This window comes from Psammomys obesus, unplaced genomic scaffold (genome assembly GCF_907164565.1).
Source record: "Psammomys obesus unplaced genomic scaffold, mPsaObe1.curated_primary_1811, whole genome shotgun sequence".
Classification (NCBI taxonomy): Eukaryota; Metazoa; Chordata; class Mammalia; order Rodentia; family Muridae; genus Psammomys; species Psammomys obesus.
This window is the reverse complement of record NW_026596079.1, coordinates 10,157,078-10,176,115: the sequence shown is the minus strand read 5'-3', so window position 1 is coordinate 10,176,115 and position 19,038 is coordinate 10,157,078. Positions and strand designations below refer to the sequence as shown.

The following is a 19,038-nucleotide window of genomic DNA, read 5'->3' as shown; positions in this document are numbered from 1 at the left end:
AAAGAAAGAAAGAAAGAAAGAAAGAAAGAAAGAAAGAAAGAAAGAAAGAAAGAAAGAGTCTCATCAATATCCTGAATAAAAATTCTCAGTCATTGCTGATAAAATTGCCATCCCACAGTGGGATATCACCTGGTTTCCCTGCCTTTGTTATTTGTGTAGCCCTCAAATACTGACGTCTCCTACTGAAAATCAACAGAGTTGTACAAGAGAAATGTCCTCAGTTAACTCCTCAAGAGGCAGAGGGTAAACTGGCCAGGAGAAAAACAACGATTCTACAACTAGAACCACAAAGGTACTCTCTACCAGCCTGCAGGGAGATTGAGAGCTCCAGCCCAAACAGTTATGGCAGCCATTATGCCCTAATGCCAAGAGCAGGCTCACAAACTTCTGATTGACCAAATCCCTATTCAGGTGAAAGAGGTCTGTATGCCAATCCTTTTCCTTTATCTTTACAAGGCCCACAGGGCAGTTTTTAGGAGAGTAGATCCCCAGTGGCTACTCCCCCCACCCACAGGCTCTGCACTATGGTGGAACCCCAGATGGTCCTTAGCTCACACTTGCTTCATGGCTGAGCAGAGGCTGCCTCCCACAGCCCATCTGTCCTACCCAGTGAGCCAGGGAGTTCTAGGAAAGGCAGTTGCTTTGCAAACTTCTACTTCAATGGTAGGACAGCATGTGTGGATCCTAGAGAAGTACTTTCACTTGCTAAACACATGCCTAAATGCCCATGGGTGGAGCAGCATTGAGAAATCCCATTATTAGAATTGAAAAGAGTGTTTAATTTAAGAATACTTCGGAAGCAAAAATTTAAGCTTTCTCACAGCCCTGAAAGGGCCTGAAACACTATGCTACTAATTAGTAATTGTGATGGACCCAGCTGTGGAGATTAAAATTTCGGGAACTCTTTGAGATCTGTACAATTAGCACCGTTCTTCAAAGCGCCCAAGAATAAAAGCTGGTGGTTTTCTCTAACTGCCTTTTTAATTGAACAGTGTGCCAGAGTTTCCAGTTCCTGGTAAAGCAAAAGACGCCAAGAATATTTATCTGAGGAAATATATCGTTTTACTAAATCTTCCAAAATGATGCAAATCTGGGCTTTTTATAAGCCTGGAGCTAATTTTCAATTATCCACAGAATTGGAGGCACCCATGCTATCAGGGCTTCTCAGCCTTGTAATGTTAGCACGTTGAGCTGGATAATTCTTGTCCTGCAGTAGTGTCCCTGACTTCTGCCGAGTACAGCCAGTAACACACACTCACACACACACATACACACACATTTATCACAACCAAAAGGTCCCCAGCCTTGGCTAAGTGTCCCTTGTTGAGAACCACTGCATGTCTCTGAAAAGTTAACTGTAACCTAAAGGCTGACCCCTGGACTCCAGAGGTGGCATTCTCCCTATCTCAACCCATTCCGTCTGTTCCTCCAATTCTATTCACTCCTCCTTTCTACCTCTGGCTTCAGTTGGTTAACTAGGTCAACCTGGGCTAAGAAATGTCATTAGTAGCATGGCAGCTTTCATCCACTAAACATTTATTTCACTGCAAGCACATCATCACCTCACACCATCCCAGGTCATCTGGACACCTCATTTCAATAGGTGTTGTTAGCACTCTTTTATAAATATCCCAACTCAATCTTGGTCAGCTTAACTGACTGGCTTACTTTCACACAGCTCACAAATAAGGAACTTGGGAAGAGTTTACAGAAATGTCTACCTGATACCCACACACACTTTTACCGTTAAGGTAAAAACAAGAAGTAGCTCTCCCCTTGTTCCCTTATGGCAGAATACCATTAAATGGCTCTGTAGATCACCCTTTATCTGCCCCTTAATTCACTGCTAGGGCAAGGACAAATGCAGGGGACAGGAAAAGATCAATGTATCCAATCGGTAAATTGGGAGAAGAAATTAGGCATGCTCAGTCTCTCCTTTCTTCCTTCGTTCCTTCCTTCCTTCCTTTTTTACATCTTTTCTTCTTCCCTTCCTTCCTTCTTCCTAGAATGTTTCTGCTGGAGAAATTAAGATTCCTCCTGCCAGGACCATACATGGAGATAACCTAAGACCCCTGCACAGATGTAGCCCATGGCAGTTCAGTATCCAAGTGGGTTCCATTGTAATAGGAACAGAGACTGTCTCTGACATGAACTGATTGGTCTTTAATTACCTCCCCCTGAGGGGGAAGCAGCATTACCAGGCCACAGAAGAAGACAACGCAGCCACTTCTGATGAGACCTAATTGACGAGGATCAGAAGGAAGGAAAAGAAGACCTCCCCTATCAGTGGACTTGGAGAGGGGCATGCATGCAGAGAGTGGAGGAAGGGAGGGATTGGGATGGGAGTAGGGAGGGAGGGAACCACAGGGGGGATACAAAGTGAATAAAGTATAATTAATAAAATATTTTAAAAAGTAAAAAAAAAAAAAATAGAAAAAAAAAGATCCCTCCTGCCATAAAGCATGGATCTACTTGGACAGGGGAACATTGTGGCTGCTCAGCTTGGCCTGTAACTGAGTGGTTTACTCTGAGAGCAGTATTAGCAAGTCTGTCTACTTACTAGTCTGTGCTACATTCTTTGAAGAGCATTATGGGGGTAAGAATGCCCCCATAGGCACAATTGTTTGAATGGTTGCTTTCCAAGTTGGTGGCACTGTTTGGGAAGAATGGAAGGATAAAAAAAGCATGGCCTTAAGAAGGCATAGCCCTATTGGGGGAGCCATGTCATTGGGAATAGACTTTGAGATTTCAAAAGTCCTTGCCTTTGCCAATGTTTCTCTCTTTCTCATTCTCTCTCTCTCTCTCTCTGCCTTACAGTTCTTGTCTCAACATGTAACCTCTCAGCTACTGCTTTGATACAATGCCTGCCTATCTGTTGATATGCCTTCACCACATTGATCATAAACTCTTGAAACTGAAGGAAGCCCCCAATGAACTTTTTCTACTATAATAGAAAAAGCCTTGGTCGTTGTGTCTCTTCACAGCAACAGAAAAGTAACTAAAATAATCAGTTATAATACTAACATTTTGATCTTTTCCCACAAGACTTCTATACTTACCTGTCAATTCCATTCCAAACTAACCCACCTTAACACCAAACTGATCACTCAACAATATTGTACTCAAAAATATGGCATAACTGGCTAACACAGTCTATGGTAATCTGACAAAGACACTCAAAAACATTTACTTACTTTTCAGAGCACATTTATGTTCTTATAAAAACCGAGAAGAATGTACAGTTGTCATATACCCCATTCTTTCCCTGCACAACCCCAATAGCTGGCCCCAATGCTATTAATATCCTATGCCAAAATGGTAGACTCATCAAAACTGATAAGCCTACTTTGACATATCTTCATCTACATGTATACTCTTGCTCTGTGGTTTTCAACCTTCCTAATGCTGTGACCCTTTAATACAGTTCCTCATGTTGTGACCCCCTGAATGATTAATTAATTTTTTGCTATATCATAACAGTAATTTTGCTACTGTTATGAATCATAATGTGAGTATTTTTGGAGATGAGACATTTGCCAAACAGGTCACTGCTCTTTGGCATTATACGTTCTGTGCATCTTGTTAAACGAACAATGTATTTATCATTGTCCTCCAACCTTTGACTACTTGTTGTTCATTACTACCAGCTCCTGGAAACCACTGATCTCTCTGCAGTTTCTATAGTTTTGCCTTTTACAGAATGTAAAAGCTGGACTCACAGCTTTTTCACATTGGCTGCTTTCACTTAGTTATGTACATTTAGGATTTCTCTGTGTATTCCCATGGATCAGTAACCATATCTTTTAAGCTGTGAATAATACTCTATTTTATGGTTGTAGCATAGTTGAATAACTGAAGAATATCTTGGTTGCTTACAGGTTTAGGCATCTGTGACTTTTATTTATTTATTTATTTATTTATTTATTTATTTACACTTTATTCACTTTGTATCCCCCCATAAACCCCTTCCACCTCCCCTCCTAATCCCACCTTCCCTCCCCCTTCTTCATGCATGCCCCTCCCCAAGTCCACTGATAGGGGAGGTCCCCCTCTCCTTCCTTCTGATCTTAATCTATCAAATCTCATCAGGAGTGGCTGCATTGTCATCTTCTGTGGCCTGGTAAGGCTGCTCCCCCCTCAGAGGGAGGTGATCAAAGAGCAGGCCAGTCAATTTATGTCAGAGGCAGTCCCTCTTCCCATTACTATGGAACCCACTTGGACACTGAATTGCCATGGGCTACATCTGTGCAGGGGTTCTAGGTTATCTCCATGCCTGGTACTTGGTTGGAGTATGAGTCTCTGGAAAGACCCCTGTGTTCAAATTTTCTGGTTCTGTTGTTCTCCTTGTGGGGTTCCTGTCCTCTCCAGATCTTACTATTTTCCTCTTCCTTCATAAGATTCCATGCACTCTACCCAACAGTTGGCCATAAGTCTCAGCATCTGCTCTGACAGTCTGCAGGGCAGAGCCTTTCAGAGGCCCTCTGTGGCAGGTTCCTAACTTGTTTCCTGTTTTCCTCTGCTGCTGCTGTCCATCCTTTTTTCCTTTTGTGACTTTTTTAACAACAACAACAAACAACTTTATTATATACATATACGACAAGGACTTTTAAACTCCAACACGATCTTTCCAGTTTTGCAGAGAGAGATATATTGCCATGGAAAATGCATGACTCATATTCTCCCACCCTGAAAGCTGGTCAGAGATCATGTGCCCTCACACTTGACTCCACTTCCAGTTCCATAACAGCATCCCACTGGGCACGAAAGCCAACTACACACAAAAAGGCCTGGAGAATATTTTGCAAACAGCTATTGAGAGGTGGCTCTATCTCTTTCCCTGTGGCCTTCTTGCTCAGCTATTCCTAAAGTTCTCCCACTCAAATGTTTAAAAAGTCATGAGAACAAACGAATGAGACTTACCAATTTTTGCAATGAGGTTATTTTGAAGATAGAGAATTTTTAAATCCTTGCACCATTTGTCAATATGTTCTAATCTTTCTATTTCTTGCTGATGCAAAGAAAGTTCCTCCAGGGAGAAAATTACACAGTCATTGTGCTCAGCATTCCTCCTAATAAGATCTTCTGTGACTGAAAGAAATTTTGTAGCATATTATATTCCCATTTCCATCGTTCTGTGTCAGATTATCATGTTATTAACATGCTGGAGTTTCCTTGCAGCTAATAATTCTTGAAGCCCGAGCATTTTTTTCAGAAAGAGAGAAGTCAGACAAACGCTGCTTGCTACTCACCTCATGGAGTCCAGATAGAGCCATGATATGAAACAAAGAAAAATGACACAATAAAATGTCAAATCTCATTTTTCTTGGTTCATATATGACATATGTAAGTTTTGCTACATAGATGGAGGAAGAATTGTTGACGTATGTAAAAACATGTATATGGGCTCTCCTGGTGGCACCAGACCAAACTGGGTGAGCTCCACTAATGGACCTAAGACAGAGCTACTGAATCAAAGGACAGAACATAAAAACTTCGACCATGTTTTTTATTACTGAGTAATATTCCATTGTGTAAACGTACCATAATTTCTGTATCCATTCCTCAACTGAGGGGTGTCTGGGTTGTTTCCAGGTTATGGCTATTGCAAATAAAGCTGCTACAAACATGGTTGAGCAAATGTCCTTATAGTGTACTTGAGCCTCCTTTGAATATATGCCTAGGAGTGGTATAGCTGAATCTTGAGGAAGCGCTATTCCTAGTTGTCTAAGAAAAGTACCAGATTGATTTCCAGTTGTACAAGTTTACATTCCCACCAGCAGTGGAGGAGGGTTCCCCTTTCTCCACAACCTCGCCAGCATGTGTTGTCCCTTGAGTTTTTCATCTTGGCCATTCTGATGGATGTAAGGTGATATCTCAGGGTCGTTTTGATTTGCATTTCCCTGATGGCTAATGAGGATGAGCATTTCAGAGAATATTCAATTCCCCAGGATTTCCCCATGACAGGCCTCCCTTCTTCCTCCTGGACCTAGGCGGAGGCTGCAGAGGTGGCCCACAGCACTCAGAGCTCCTAGCACAGAGCACAGAACCAGTGGCTTCTCCTGGCCAATCAGGCCCCCACCTCCCCAGGGCCTTCCAGAAGGCATCTGTGCCAGCGGCCTCCTAGTTCTGCCTTGGTGGCTGGACTCCCAGTGGACTGGAACACCAGGCCCCAGGTTCTGTGGCAAAATAGGGATTCTTGGGACAGCATTATCAACACTGAAGTCCCTGCTCTGTGGGTCTACCAGTGGAGTTGAGGCAAACAAATCCTGGAACCCAGACAGATCTGAATACCAGAAAGAGAGTATGACAGGACTGTAGACCACTGAGGTATTCAGGAAATCTATGTAGGTGCTTTGCACCTGCAAACTACACCTGCTAACAGTGCTAGCATCTGTACCCCCTCCTGTGCCTGCTCCCCTCCCCCACATTTCAAGCACCTACACTTTCTAGCACTCTCTGCCTCAAGACACATTACCATGCACACGCACACACTTACTCCCCCGCAATTGCGATTCTGTGCCAGTGGCTTTTCCTCCCTTAGGTACAGCTGAAACATTAACACACGCTCTCAAACCAGTGGACCTATCTCATCTTCCTGAATACTGCAGACACCAGAGAAAGATGGACCAAATCAGATGGCCAGAGGTTGGCATAAGAACAAGTCCAGAAAAAATCAGGATATCATGGCTCCACTAGCAACCCCCAAAATCAATGAATATTTTAATTCAGCGGAAACACAGGAAAATGACTTTAAAGTTGTGCTTATCCAGTTATTAGAGGAACATAAAGAGGAAATGAAAACTCTCAGAGAAATAGCCACACAAATGAAGGCAAATAAAGAGGAAATGAACAAAGCTCTCAAAGAAATAGAGACAAATAAAACCTCACAAGTAGAGGCAAAACTAGTTGTGTATAGAGAGGAAATGAACAAAAAAAAAAAAAATAGAAGCCATCATAGAAAGACAAGAATCCACATTCAAACAGATGAAAGAAATGGTGCAAGGCATGAAAACAGAATTAGAATCAATGAAGAAAACACAAACAGAGAAAACCCTGGAGCTGGAGAACTTAGAGAAAAGATCAGGAACCACAAAGGTAAGCATCACCAACAGGATACAAGAGGTGGAAGAGAGAATCTCAGGTGCTGAAGACACATTTACAGAAATTGATACTTCTCTCAAAGAAAAAGTAAAATTGGAAAAGTCCCCAAAACAAAACATCCAAGAAATCAAGGATGCAATGAAATGACAAAACAGAAGAATATTAGGAATAGACGAAAAAGAAGATTCCAGGCTCCAAGGTCCAGAAAATATTTTCAAGAAAATCATAGGAGAAAATTTTCCCAACTTAAAGATAGAGATGTCCATAAACATACAAGAAGCCTATAGAGCAACAAATAGACTAGAAAAGAAAAGAAACTCTTCACAACACATCATATTCAAAACACTAAACCTACAGAACAAAGAAAAAATATTAAAGGCAGCAAGGAAAAAAGGCCAAGTAACATATAAAGGTAGACCTATCAGAATCACACTAAACTTCTCAACAGAAAGTATGAAAGCCAGAAGGGCCTGGGCAGATGTCATGCAGACCTTAAGGGACCACAGATGCCAACCCAGACTACTATACCCAGCAAAGCTTTCAATCAACATAGATGAAGAAAACAAAATATTCCATGACTAAACTGAATTTAAACAATATCTACACAGCAACCCAGCCCGACACTAGATACTAAAGGGAAAACTCCAATCCAACAAAATCAACTACAGCCAAGAAAACATAGGATACAGATAATATCCCAACAAAAATTAAAAGAAAGCAATGAATCACAGTAACACCACCAACTCACAATAAAAGGAACTAACATTGGTCACTGTTATCTATCCACATCAGTGGACTCAACTCTCCAATATAAAGACACAGACTAAAAGAATGGTTGCAGAAACAGGTCCAACATTCTGCTGCATCCAAGAAACAAATCTCTGCAACAAAGATAAACTCTACCTCAGAGAAAAGGGCTAGAAAAGTGTTTTTCAAGCAAATGGACCCAGAAAACAAGGTGGGGTAGCTATCCTAATATCTAATAACATAGACTTTCAACCAAAATTAATCAAAAAAGATGAGGAGGGGCACTTCATTTTCATGAAAGGAAAAATCCACCAGGTGGGCAACAGAATTCTTAACATCTATACCCCAAATACAAGAGCATCTACATTTGTAAACAAAACATTATTAAAGCTTAAATCACACATTGATTCCAACACCTTAATAGTGGGAGACTTCAGCAATCCATTCTCATCAAGAGACAGATCACCTAGACAGACACTAAATAGGGACATAATGGCACTTAACAGAGGTCCTAAATCAAATGAACCTAATAGATGTCAACAGAACTTTTTACCCAAATTCAAAAGAGTATACCGTCTTTTCAGCACCTCATGGAACCTTCTCCCAAATAGACCATATAGTGGTCACAAAGCAAGCCTCAGCAGATACAAGAAAATAGAAATCATCCCTTGTGTCCTATCTGACCACCATGGACTAAAGCTGAACCTCAAAAACAACAAAAACAGCAAAAAGCCTACACGCACATGGAACCTGAACAACTCCCTACTCAATGACAGCTGGGTTAGGGAAGAAATAAATTAAAGACTTCCTAGAATTCAATGAAAATGAAGGCACAACATATGCAAACTTATAGGACACAATGAAAGAAGTGCTAAGAGGAAAGTTCATAGCACTAAGTGCCTTCAAGAAGAAATTCAAAACATCTCATACAATCAACTTAATGGACCACCTGAAAATCCTAGAAAAAAGAAAAGGCAGACACACCCAAAAGGAATAGACAGCTGGAAATAAACTCTGGCTGAAATCAAAAAATTAGAAACAAATAAAACCATTCAAAGAATCAACGAAACCAAGACATGGTTCTTTGAGAAAATCAACAAGATAGACAAACCCTTAGCCAAAGTAACTAAAAGGCAGAGAGACACTATCCAAATCAGCAAAATCAGAAACAAAAAGGCGGACATAACAACAGACACTGAGGAAATCCAAACAATCATTAGGTCTTACTATAAAAGCCTATGTGCCACAAAATTTGAAAATCTAAAGTATATGGACAATTTTCTTGATAGATTCCATTTACCAAAATGAAATCAAGATCAGGTAGAAAGAATGAATACTCCTATATGCCCCAAGGAAGTAGAAGCAGTCATCAAAATTCTCCCATCCAAAAAAAGCCCAGGGCCAAATACTTTCAATGCAGAATTCTACCAGATCTTCAAAGAAGTGCTAACTCCTAACTCCTATTCGCTTCAAATTATTCCACAAAATAAAAACAGAAGAAACATTACCAAACTCATTCTATGAAGCCACAATCACCTTGATAACTAAACCACACAAAAACCCAACAAAAAAAGAGAATTTCAGACCTATCTCTCTTATAAACATTGATGTAAAAATACTGAATAAAATACTGGCAAACCAAATCCAAGAACATATGAAAGATATCATCCAACATGACCAAGTAGTCTTCATCCCAAGCATGCAGGGGTGGTTCAATATACAGAAATCCATCAATGTAATCCACCATATAAAAAACTGAAGGAGAAAAACCACATGATCATCTCCTCAGATGCCAAAAAAGCATTTGACAAAATGCAATACCCATTCATGTTTAAAGTCTTGAAGAGATCAGGGATACAAAGCACATACCTAAACACAGTAAAGACAATATACAGTAAGCCTATAACCAACATTAAACTAAACAGAAACTTAAATCAATCCCACTAAAATCAGGGATAAGGCAAGGCTGCCCACTCTCTCTGTATCTCTTCAACATAATACTTGAAGTCCTAGCTAGAGCAATAAGACAATGAAAGATCAAGGGGATTCAAATCAGAAAGGAAGAAGTCAAAATATCACTATTTGCAAATGATTTGATAGTATATGTGATATCATATACTTTATACTGTCATTTGATAGTATAAAGATATCATCTTTAACAAGTGGTGCTGGTTTAACTGGATGTCTACCACAAAAATTCATCCAGAGAACTCCTTCAGCTGATAAACATCTTCAGCAAAGTGGCTGGATACAAAATTAACTCAAAAAAAAAAAATCAGAAGCTTTCCTATATACCAAAGACAAAGGGCCAAGAAAGAAATTAGGGAAACAACACCCTTCACAATAGCCACTAATAACATAAAGTACCTTGGTGTGACTCTAACCAAGCAAGTGGAAGACCTGTTCAAAAAACACTTCAAGTCTCTGAAGAAAGAAATTGTAGAAGATATCAGAAGATTGAAAGACCTCCCGTGTTCATGGATTGGTAGGATTAACATAGTGAAAATGGCCATCCTGCCAAAAGCAATCTACAGATTCAATGCAATTCCCATCAAAATATCAACACAATTCTTTACAGAACTTGAAACAACAATTCTCAATTTCAAGTAGAAAAATAAAAAACTCAGAATTGCTGAAACAATCCTGTACAACAACCAATCGTCTGGAGGTATCTCCATCCTTGACCTCATGCTGTACTACAGAGCAATAGTAATAAAAACCGAATGGTACTGACATAGAAAAATGATGGTGGATCAATGGAATTGAATAGAAAAACCAAGAAATAAACCCACACACCTATGGATAATTTATTTTTGACAAAGAAGCCAAAACCATACAATGGGAAAAAGACATCATCTTTAACAAATGGTGCTGGTCTAACTGGATGTCTACATGTAGAAAAATGCAAATAGATCCATACTTATTACCCTGCACAAAACTAAAGTCCAAGTGGATCAAAGACCTCAATATAAAACCAGACACACTAACCCTGTTAGAAGAAAAAGTGAGGAAGAGCCTTGAACTCATGGGCACAGGAGACAGCTTCCTGAACAGAACACCAACAGCACAGGCTCTAAGAGCAACAATCAATAAATGGGACCTCATGAAACTGAAAAGCTTCTGTAAAGCAAGGAACACCATCATCAAAACAAAACGACAGCCTACAGATTGGGAAAAGATCTTCACTGACCCAGTATCTGACAGAGGGCTAATATCCAAAATATATGAAGAACTCAAGAAGTTAAACAGCAACAAATCAAGTAATCCAATTTAAAAAAAATGGGGTACAGAGCTAAACAAAGAATTCTCTGTAGATGAATCTATAATGACAGAGAAACACTTAAAGAAATGCTCAACATCCTTAGTCATCAGGGAGATGCAAATGAAAATGACCCTGAGATTTCACCTTACACCCATCAGAATGGTTAAGATCAAAAACTCAAGCGACAAAGCATGCTGGAGAGATTGTGAAGAAAGGGGAACCCTTCTCCACTGCTGTTGGGAATGTAAACTTGCACAACCAATTTGGAAATCACTCTGGATATTTCTCAGATATGTAGGAAAAACGCTTCCTCAAGATCCAGCTATACCACTCCTAGGCATATATTCAAAATATGCTCAAGTACAGAGCAAGAACATTTGCTAAACTATGTCCATAGTATCTTTATTCATACTGAAAACAACCCAAATGTCCCTGGATGGAGGAGTGGATACAGACATTATGGTACATTTATACAAAGTAATACTACTCAGCAATTAAAAACAAGGAAATCATTAAATTTGCAGGCAAATGGTGGGATCTGGGAAAGATCATCCTGATTTAGGTATGCTTGAAGCAGAAAGGCACACATGGTATATACTCACTTATAAGTGAATACTAGACATATAATAGGATAAACCTACAAAAATCTGAACACCTAAAGAAGGGGAGCTAGGAGGAAGACCCTGGGTAAGATAATCAATCTTCATTCCGAAAGGGAAAGGGGACGGACCTTGGAAGAAAGAGAAAACACTAAACGGGACAGGAGCCTACCATGTAGGGCCTCTGAAAGACTCTACCCAGTATTGTATAAAAGCAGATAATAAGACTCATAAACAAACTTTGTGCAGAGTGCAGGAAATCTTAGGAAAGAAGGGGGAGACAGTAAGACCTGGAGAGGACAGGAGCTCCACAAGGAGAGCAACAGAACCAAAAAATCTGGGCACAGGGGTCTTTTCTGAGACTGATACTCTAACCAAGGGCCATTCAAGGATATAACCTATAACCCCTGCCAGATGTAGCCCATGGCTACAGTTTCCAGTTGGGTACCCTAGTAAGTGGAGCAGTGACTGTTTCTGACCTGAACTCAGTGGTTAGCTCTGACCGACCCCCTGAATGGGGGAGCAGCCTTGCCATGCCACAAAGGAGGACAATGCAGCCAGTTCAGATGAGACCTAATAAGCTAGGGTCAGATGGAAGAGGAGGAGGACATACCCTATCTGTGGACTTGAAGAGGGGCATAGGAGGAGATGAGGGAGGGAGACTGGGTTTCTTAGGGAAAGAGGGAAAGTTACAGCTGGGATACAAAGTGAATAAACTGTAATTAATATAAAAAATTTAATTAAAAAAACTTCTACCACTATCTAATAAGAAAGGTCATTCATTATTTAACCAATAATTGCTCATTTAGAGCATAGAGAAGCATAAGAATCCATATCCTGGATAACTGTTTGTAAGAAGAGCAAAAATGAGAGGGAGTTCCCATTCTCTAACAAAAATGATGTGTAGCACTAACTGCCAAGACCCAGGTCAGGGAACTATAATGACAATGGCATCAAGGGAGTGGAAACGATACTATGGTCCACTGTTGAGCAAAGAATAAAATCATGAATCATATTTATAAGGTGGGCTGGAAGCAAAGAGGCAACAATAATGAAGACATCCTGAATTTGCCAGTGTTGGTAAAAATGTCTTTTATTTGAACCCACCACATATTTTCAGTAAAATGTGTATATAATAAAGACTTATTTGTTGTCATCTATAAGGTGCCAGGCACTAGCCTAAGTGCTCTGAATGGTTTAAAGTGGTGATATGTAGAGGGATTATTTACCCTCATATGGAAAGGGCCTGAAGCCCAGAGTTTCCCTAACTAGTTCAGGTCTTGGCTGTGAAAGCTAAAGCCAGGTTTGAAATCTACAACCCAGTGGTAGACCATGTTAAAACTTCTCAAAATCTTATAAGAGCGATGCTTAAAATTCTGCACATAGTTAATCATCTTAATTAAGATCATTTCCTTTGCAGTGACAAATCAATATGCTAAATGAGGCCTACAATTGTAACATTTGCTTGGAAACTTGGCCTGTTGCATACACATGATAAAAATTGCAGTCAAGAAATTACAAAATTTTCATTTGTAGTATGGTTTCTTTCATCCACCAACTTTTTAATCTTAGATAAGTAGCAGCAGCTTCTCATTTTCACAAAAGACCCACACAGGGTTGACGCACCTGGGTAGACTACAGTTCACACAGGACATTCTGTGATGAAAGATTAAAGTGAAGCAATGAACTATAGAGGGGCAAAAGATCAAAACAGCTGACATTAAATTTCTCTAAAATTTTGGAAATGCTTTATGAGAAGTGGCTACTTTGTTAAATATACCAAAACACAGCAAAGGACAAGACAAGTTCTTCACTCCAGCAGTTCAGTACTAGCTTCTGTGAGGGCGAGGAGGGATAACACTTTGATTATGTCAAAGGGACCTAATGCTTATTCTTGCAAATAAACAGGGTTCAGTTTCAGGGGTTAATACCTCTGTCACAAGCAAAAAGATCTCCTTAGGACACTGAAACACCTGATGGTTTGTCACAGGTCTGAAATGGAGCAATGGAGTCCATTCCTCCCAAGTTCCTAGATATCTTTGCATTCATGTGAAAAAATGTTTGGGTTGAGAGTAACTTGCTTATACACATGACATTAAAAAGACCATTCTTTATATGATATTCCATAGTATACACAGGTTTTGTATGTACTTTTGGAAGCTGGAAGAAATTTTACTAAGTTATATAAAGAGGAAATTTAATTTAGCAGACCACTTATTCTTAAACACCATGTGACACTACCTCCTCCATAAGTAAGAGCCCCTCAAGATTTCTCAGGCTCCTGAATGTGTGGTCTCGTCCAGCTGAGACAAATCCTTCAGGGTACTATCAACTGTCATTACTCCATGCCACATTCTGAAAGGCAGAATCTTGCCTTTTTTAAAAGACAAAAACATATATGAACTTGATTTGCTCATTGGCAGTGTGCTGAACTCTCTGTCCCCTCCAGTGGAAGGAGGTAGGATGGCTTGAGATGACACTTCATTAGCATAGTATCGAGAATGCAGTTTGAGAGCTTACAACACTACACATGATGAAAATTCCTGATGCACTAAGAGCCACCTCAGCTGACAGGCAGAGAGGTGGCAGCAGACCCAGATCAAAGGGATTACAAAGGAGCATAAAAGGGCAGCCTGACCAGCTCTGGTGTGCTGGGACCCCTCTGCTGTGTCTGGAATGCCACGACTCATTTATAAGCCAGCTTGCACAAACTATTTAAGAAAAAGGACCAGAAAACAAACACACAACAGCAACAAAAAGAAATCTTCCTAGTAACCAAATATTAAAAAGGGATATTAAAATTATCCTCTTGCTGGACATACATACATACACACACACACACACACACATCAAGATTTTTTGTTTGTTTGTTTTTGTTTTTGTTTTTGTTTTTCTCTTAAGGTAGGGATCAAACCTGGGGCATCTGCTACCAGGCATGTGACCTATGGAACTACATGCTTAGTGCCTCACGTTTGCCCAATAGCTGAAATGAATTGACAAAGCATAGTCAGTTACAGCCAACTTGAGGATATAACAAATCAGTTGTATAAATTAAAATCATCATATCTATCTGTAATCTACAAAAATTTTCTTAACAAGCATGCAACTTATGTTCTGTTTTGAGAGGTATGGCCGATATTATCAGAGCTATCTTAATGAGATGTGGGAATTATTCACCACTACTAACTAGACTCTCAAGTGCTGAATGGTGCATCTGTGACTTAGTAATCCACAAGAGAGGATGGATTGTTAGAGGTCTGGCTGCTTTTAGGCCTGCAGTCCATGAACCAAGATATCCCCATTCAGAAATTATGCTTTTCATTTAGACCATTCCTATAAAGGGAACAATGAAATTTGTTACATGAGGAGTGTTGGCTCCTCACCAGCCACCACCAGGGATCATTTACAAAGCATACATTGGCACAGGGTTTGCATCCCCAGTAACCACAGTTTCCAAGGTGTAGGCATAGGTTATTGTTTAATTCAAATGCTGATTTCTGTAACCCCCACCCCATATCTGCTTGTAATCCTTGTTCTGAGAATTTCCTGTCTCAACATTGTACAAACACTGTTCCCCAATCACCCCATGCTATGTCAATAAAACAGCTTACACCCAACCACTGAGCAGGGGAGAGAATAGGACTAAACTCCCTAGTCAGGAAAAGAGGAGTTAGAAGAGGAAGTAGGGGATTAAGCTAGGAGCAGAGGTCCAAGAGACAGCAGGAGAGAGCTAGAACAGGAATAGCTACAAAGTGTAAGTATCTCTGGGATATACACTGAAAGGAAGACAAATTAGCTTAGAGGGTTAAGAATAGAGTAATAACTGCTCAATTCTTATGCTATGAAGCTTATTATTAAACAAATATAAGAGTATCAGCTATTTTTGTGATAGATGAATTAAGGAAGAACAGAAAAACAAATACAGTTGTATAAAATAAACTTAACACCAAGGAGCACCTGTTTGCCAGATACATAGAAGACTTGGATATATAGGATAGGGTGAACATGGGTTGGAGAAAGAATAAGGGATATAGAAAGGAGGAAGAGAAATATGAAATGAGCCAGAGAACCAGCTTGCCCTGAGTCTCCACACTCTAGTGAAGACTCCTGAGGAGTAGGAAAAGTTATATTAAATGCACCCTTTGGGTTTTATAAAAACATACTTCTCATGGAAGAAACATGCACTTTATTTAGCATTTGGGTTTATAACTTGATGAGCCATTACTTATCTTGTCCTCAAATTTTTGTTGAGGCTTAGCTTGATATACACATGAATATATAACCCAACTAGTTTGAACACTGGGAGTTGTTGCCCATGGTTAAATCAAATGTGCTCATGGGAATCCTGGCAGCATCTTAATCGTCGTGTGATCCCTGAGCACCTACATGACAGTCCACCCAGGTAACCTGGCTGCTGATGGTATAAACATCTCCTCCAGCTCTGACATCTCCAAGTCTTTTCCACTTTTTCCAGCCCTGGAGTCTTAGAGGATGAATGAGTTTCCGACTGACACCAAACATGCTTCTCTTGCTGCATCTCCCATAATTAAGAATGTCATATCATTGTGCTATCATCTAAGTAGAACAGATTGTCCACATGTGATGGTCTTTTATTTTTCCTTCCAGCATCATGGAGAGACATCAGGAAAAACTTATGTTTACCCTTACTTCCTAAGCACAAGAATTAAAATGGTAAAAATTGCTATCAGTTTAAATGGGCAGGGTGAGGTAAACTCCTTTAGTGTGGAAACCAATCACACAGGGAGGAGGAACCCCGCAGAGCAATAATGTTTCTGAGTAGCAATTACTACATACAACCAGGAGAAAATTTAAAGTGTAGAATCACAAAGGAAGGTAGACTTGTGATTCTGTGAAATTTCCTTCTGTGGCCTCTTTCTGAACTATTTTGAAAACTAAAATTTTTATGTATTCATTGAGAATTTCACAATTTTGTAATACATTTTGATCCTATCTACCCACCACTATCTCCATATTAGTCTCCCCAGTACCCCCAATTCATTTCCCTTACAACTTCACGCCCTTTTATTTTGCTGTCAATAAACCCCTGAGAGCAATTAGTGCTACCCAAATGTGCATGTGTGTGGGCAGTCTACTAGGGTAGTCAAGGTTCAGGGCACATCACAGAACAGGAGGCATACAGAATATAAGAGGTGGAGCTGATAGACAGGAAGGAGAGCTGTAAAATGTTGACCATTAATATTGATAAGTTGCGCTCATCAACTTAGAGCAGCTGTGGTTCCCTGCACAAGATCAAACAAAACAATATATTGAACAGGTTTATAACAGGACAACTGCTACATGGCATACTGTTTTACAGAACTCAGGAAGTTGTTACATAACCTTATCTATAATGGCAAATATCAATGTGAACTCTGGATTCAGGTTCTGGAAAGAGATGGGAAGAGTTTCTACATGATGCGTGGAGAAGATAGTGTTTTGCACTTTTAGATGGAATTTTGCAATTTTACATACTATGTAGTTTTTTTTTTTTCACATGTGCAATCAGACTAACGTTGATAAAAAAAGTACAAAATTTAAAAACTGGAGACATACTATGTGGAGAGCCATAATAATTTACAAAAACAGGAACATGATGTATTTAACGTTCTAATGCTCAAAATATACTGTCTAGTTTTAGCTATGCATTCTTTATCTCCAAGCAAAACTCCTGCCACCCCTTCAGAAAGTCCTATACCAAATAACATGGTGCTGTGCTTACATGAGATCATTCTAGGCCTTAAAAATACCTCAGTAGCATTAAAAGCTCATCATGCAACAATTTCCAGAATGACAATGCTGCAACACCTATTGGACAGTATAAAGAACATGCCACACATGCCACATGAAATGCTGCCATTGCTTTCTCATTTAGGAAACTGCAAGCAACAAAACAGAAACTTCAGATGGAACTTTAAAGAAATGTTCTACTGGAAGGAGGTGCTAAACAATACCTGTATGACTGCAGGAATGAGAGACCAATCAGCTTTAACATGCTTACCTCATTAAGGCAGGGCACTGAGGAATACCAAGGCTGAACTCGCAATAATTTGCCAGCCCGGGCGTCTAAACTCTTTAACATTGATCTGCAAAATGACCTTATGCAGACTGAGAGGATGGTTTGGACTGTACAAGACATGAAGTGGAAGCATGAGGATGTGAGTTAGAATCCCTGGAACTCAGAGGTCTGACCAGGTCCCTTTGCACTTCACTTCCCATGTGTGCCTCACACCCCAGAATCTGTGACTGCACCATTTCCTGGGGCCCACCCAATATGTAGTTGAGAGACCAGCACAGATCAGGGAGCAGCAGGTGAGAGCCTTCCCCATCTGCTGGCCTGCCACAACCCACCAGCAGCAATGGTGAGATGTGCCCAGGACCCTCTGCACTCCACTTCCTCAGTGTGCCCCACATCCCAATTCCCAGCCTGTGCCATTTCCCAGGATACATGCGAATCTGTGGCACTGGAGATCAGCATGAATAAGGGAGGAGCAAGAAAACCAGAAAAATGTGTGATCTGGGACCACAAGCACAGAGCCCTACTACCATCAAAGACCACAAGTCTTGCTAATAACAGAGTCAACCAAATTGGTAGAGGTCAGTAAAAGAACACAAGCAACAAAACCCAGGGCCAAATGACCACTAAAACTCTGCTATCCTACCACAGCAAGACCTGAGGATACTATCACCCTAGAAGGACAAGAAAATTATCTCAAGTCTGAGGTTAAGATAGAGGTCTTAAAAGAAGAAAATAAATCTGTTGGAATAGTGTTTTTTGAAATGTATAACCCTTACCTTTGTTCATTCAAATGCTGATTTCTCTCCCCCACTCTCCAGTTTCAGTCCGAATATTGTACTGCATTGCTTATTCTAAGCATCACCTATCTCATCTTTGTGTAAACTTCCAAATAAAGCAACTAGACACAATGTTGAACAGGGAAAGGAAGTAGGCAAGAAAGGGGAGGAGCCAGAAGACAGGAAAGAGGGGAGGAGCCTGAGAACAGGAAAGAGTGGGAGGAAAAAGGGGAGGGAGCTGGGAAAGAGAGCTAGAGGACAGATCTTGGAGGATGTGGACAATGAACCAGACCTAAGATTTCCCAAAAAGCAAGTATAATGGGTAAAATCTAAATGTTAGGAAACTATGAGGGCTTGGAGGTTTAAGAGGGAGTTAACTATTGTTCAGCATTGTGTTCTAGGTTAACTAAATAAACCCAGTCTCTGTGTGGTGATTTGGTTATACAGCTGTTTAGGATTAACAGCAGCCTTACCAGAAGATAGATCAATAGTAAATATTAATTGACACAACATAAA

At 40.2% G+C, this 19,038-nt stretch overlaps 1 protein-coding gene across 1 annotated transcript in view; it reads right to left on the bottom strand.

The window, feature by feature from the left end:
• Dnaaf11 (dynein axonemal assembly factor 11) overlaps window positions 1–19,038 on the bottom strand; it is a 139,346-nt gene that overhangs the window by 108,591 nt on the left and 11,717 nt on the right. Inside the window, exon 2 of the mRNA XM_055626549.1 lies at window positions 4,921–5,088. Coding sequence (XP_055482524.1) covers window positions 4,921–5,088 — 168 coding nt within the window. The remainder of the gene's footprint in view (window positions 1–4,920; window positions 5,089–19,038) is intronic.